Consider the following 3,164-nt stretch of genomic DNA (forward strand, 5'->3'; position numbering starts at 1 on the left):
TCAGTCTACTTAAAAATCGAGAAATCATAAGTTTGAGCATTATAAGTTTGACATTGACCATGACTTATTAAAAATAACTTTTTAAGTAGTTTTATCAAACTTAATTTTAATTTAATTCATAAATTGAAAAGTATACTTTAAGTCAAAGTTAGAAACAAACAAATTAAAGCAATATAAAATTATCACATAAACAAATAATCCCTGCCTTCCATCCACAATAAAATCAAGTGTAAATTACTATTAAATTTTAATATTTTTTAAAAAATTATTAATTTATTTTTCTTTTAAAATTATTCAATTAAAATATTTTTATATTTTATAAATCTAACTTTTTAATCATTTAATCAAAAAATACCGTTAGCTTCATAATTTTAATTATATATTTAATTTACTTAATCATGTAATTTTAAATTTTAGTGTTTTTAAAGAAAACTAAAATAAGTCGACTGCTGTTGGATTTTATAAAATATAAGAAGATTTTTAACTAAACTATTTTGAATTAAAAAAACCTTATAATATTCTCCTTAAAATTAATTGGGTAATAAAAAATTGATCATTTCTATCTTCATTACCGATAAACCCTAATCACTAGAGTTATGTGTTAAAAAGAAATTACTAGTATTATTGATTAAAAAATAATAGGCAAAGCTAGAGAATTAATAAATTACATAAAAAAGTTAATTTAAAATGAAAGATGCATATTAATGTATGCTATATGGTTTAATTTAAAAAAGAAATTACTAGTATTTAATTATTAAGTAATTTCTTTACTTTAAATCATATGCAGTAAGAATTTCTTTACGTGAGTAATTGTTCTACTAATTTACAATTTCCACAAAGAAATTTTACTACTCCCTCTATTTTTTTAAATGTTGTTTTTTATTATTTAATATTTTAGATATAAATATTTCTACTCCAGTGGTTGCTTGTTGCTTGCTTCCCTTTTACCCATTTCTAAAGTACTGTGAATTGGCTAAGCCTTCCACTTCCATCCTTTCGCAACCAACAACTCCAATTCAACATCTATCAACATTATCCCTTGAATTGGCTAAGCCTTCCACTTCCATCCTTTCGCAACCAACAACTCCAATTCAACATCTATCAACATTATCCCTTGACATTTTGTAGACTGGGCCCTTGAATATGATGCCCATCAATTTTTTTTCTTTTATTGCTGATGGATAAGGCCAATTCTTTTCTCTATATAAACCAAGTCATTTCCAATCTTTTGGCCACACAGATCATCAATTATTCTGATCACAATTACCCTCTTATCACTTAGATTCTCATACCCAAATCTTCATTTCCATGGCAGATCACCATAATAACACGCCTTTTCTTCTTGAAAGAAAGGATGTTGTGTTTGTTAAACCTGCAAAACCTACCCTCTTTGAAGTTCTTTCTTTATCTTCTATCGATAATGATCCAAACCTTGAACTTCTGTGCCAAAGCATTTATGTATACCAAGCAAAGCCAAAGCCCATTTTTTCTAATGGTAATGCTCGTCATCATGACGATGTTGCATCAAAGGTCAATTCTCAAGAAGCAGACTCATCAGACCCTACCCATGTGATTAAAGATGCCATTTCCAAAGTTTTAGTCCATTACTATCCTCTAGCTGGGAAGCTCAAGAGGGAGAGTGATGGTAGACTCCAATTGACCTGCAATGGAGATGGTGTGCCATTCTTGGAGGCAACTGCAAATTGCCAGCTTTCTTCTCTTAATTACTTGGACGGTGTTGATGTTGAAATTGCCAAACAATTTGTCTTTGACTTGCCATCAAAGAGTGAGTATGGTTATCACCCTCTAGTTTTTCAGCTGACAAAATTTTCATGTGGGGGTTTCACCATTGGAATGGGCTTATCACACTCAGTGTGTGATGGGTTCGGTGCATCTCAATTCTTCAGAGCCATGGCCGAGTTTGCAAGTGGAAAGAGTGAGCCTACAGTGAAACCCGTGTGGGAAAGAGAAAGACTGGTAGGAAAAGCTATTCAGGAACCTTTACCTCCAATAGTTGACAACGCTGGTTTAGCAAAATCACCATATTTGCCAACTACAGACATCTTGCATGCATGCTTTAACGTGACTAGTGAGAGCATAAGACGACTTAAAGTAAACCTAATGAAGGAATTATGTGAAGAGAATGAAGGAAAGAGAGAAAGTTTCACCACCCTTGAAGTGCTTGGTGCCTATATTTGGAGATCAAGGTTCAGAGCTTTCAATCTGAATCCAGATGGGAAGACAATCCTCTTCTTAACTATTGGGATAAGGCATCTCTTGAATCCATCTTTGCCAGTTGGGTATTATGGAAATGCTATTTCATCTTCAATTGTGGAGTTAATGGGAGGGGATCTCAATGAAGGACCACTCTCGGGAGCTATCAAACTCATTAAAGAAAGCAAGAAACTTGCTTGTAATTCAGACCACGTTTGGAGTCGCATAAATATTATAGAGACATTAATAGAGAAGAAAATCAAGATTGAAGGTGGTAGAGGTGCAGTCATGGTATTGACAGATTGGAGGCAACTGGGTCTATTGGAGGAAGTGGATTTTGGATGGAAAGCTGCAGTGAACATAATTCCAGTGCCATGGAAGATGTTTGGTTATGTGGATCTGTGTATTTTCTTGCCTCCTTTCAGTTTGGATCCTTCAATGAAAGGTGGAGTTAGAGTTCTTGTTTCTCTCCCAAAAGCTGTCATGCCCAAGTTCAAGGAAGAAATGGATGCTCTTTTGAAGCTAGGAGACGAAGAGGCTCATCCCTAAATTGCCTTAATAAATCGTTGCATGTATATTTATCTGCACTAATTAATTGGATCAATTTTTTAACTTTCATTTAGCTGTTTTTCTAAATATTTTTTCTTAGTATAATGTGTTTCTTTCAATAAAGGGAGAGGATTAGATTACTAAACCTTGGTGTTCGACTAAATATACTTATAATTGGATTAAAATTACTGTTAACTTGTTATTAAGGCCAATTGAACAATGAAATTCAACCATCCTAAACCCAAAAGAATCCTCCATACAACCATCCTAATCTAATCTTATACATGGTAAGAGTAAATTTAGGAAAACCTGAGTGGCTAGTTTGCTTCCCTTAAATATGTCTAGCGGAGAGAGCTGAGAATCTATCGACTCAATTTAAAATGTAGTTGTGCACAACTATT

At 33.0% G+C, this 3,164-nt stretch overlaps 1 protein-coding gene across 1 annotated transcript; it reads left to right on the plus strand.

Moving 5' to 3' along the window:
* Nucleotides 1-1,221: 1,221 nt before the first annotated feature.
* LOC110606088 (spermidine coumaroyl-CoA acyltransferase) lies at nt 1,222-2,832 on the plus strand. The gene has a single exon (XM_021744837.2). The coding sequence runs from the start codon at nt 1,309-1,311 to the stop codon at nt 2,761-2,763; it is 1,455 nt and encodes a 484-aa protein (XP_021600529.1). The 5' UTR covers nt 1,222-1,308; the 3' UTR covers nt 2,764-2,832.
* The last annotated feature ends 332 nt before the right edge of the window (nt 2,833-3,164 follow it).

The sequence above is a fragment of the Manihot esculenta genome, chromosome 18 (genome assembly GCF_001659605.2).
Source record: "Manihot esculenta cultivar AM560-2 chromosome 18, M.esculenta_v8, whole genome shotgun sequence".
In the NCBI taxonomy this organism is placed as follows: Eukaryota; Viridiplantae; Streptophyta; class Magnoliopsida; order Malpighiales; family Euphorbiaceae; genus Manihot; species Manihot esculenta.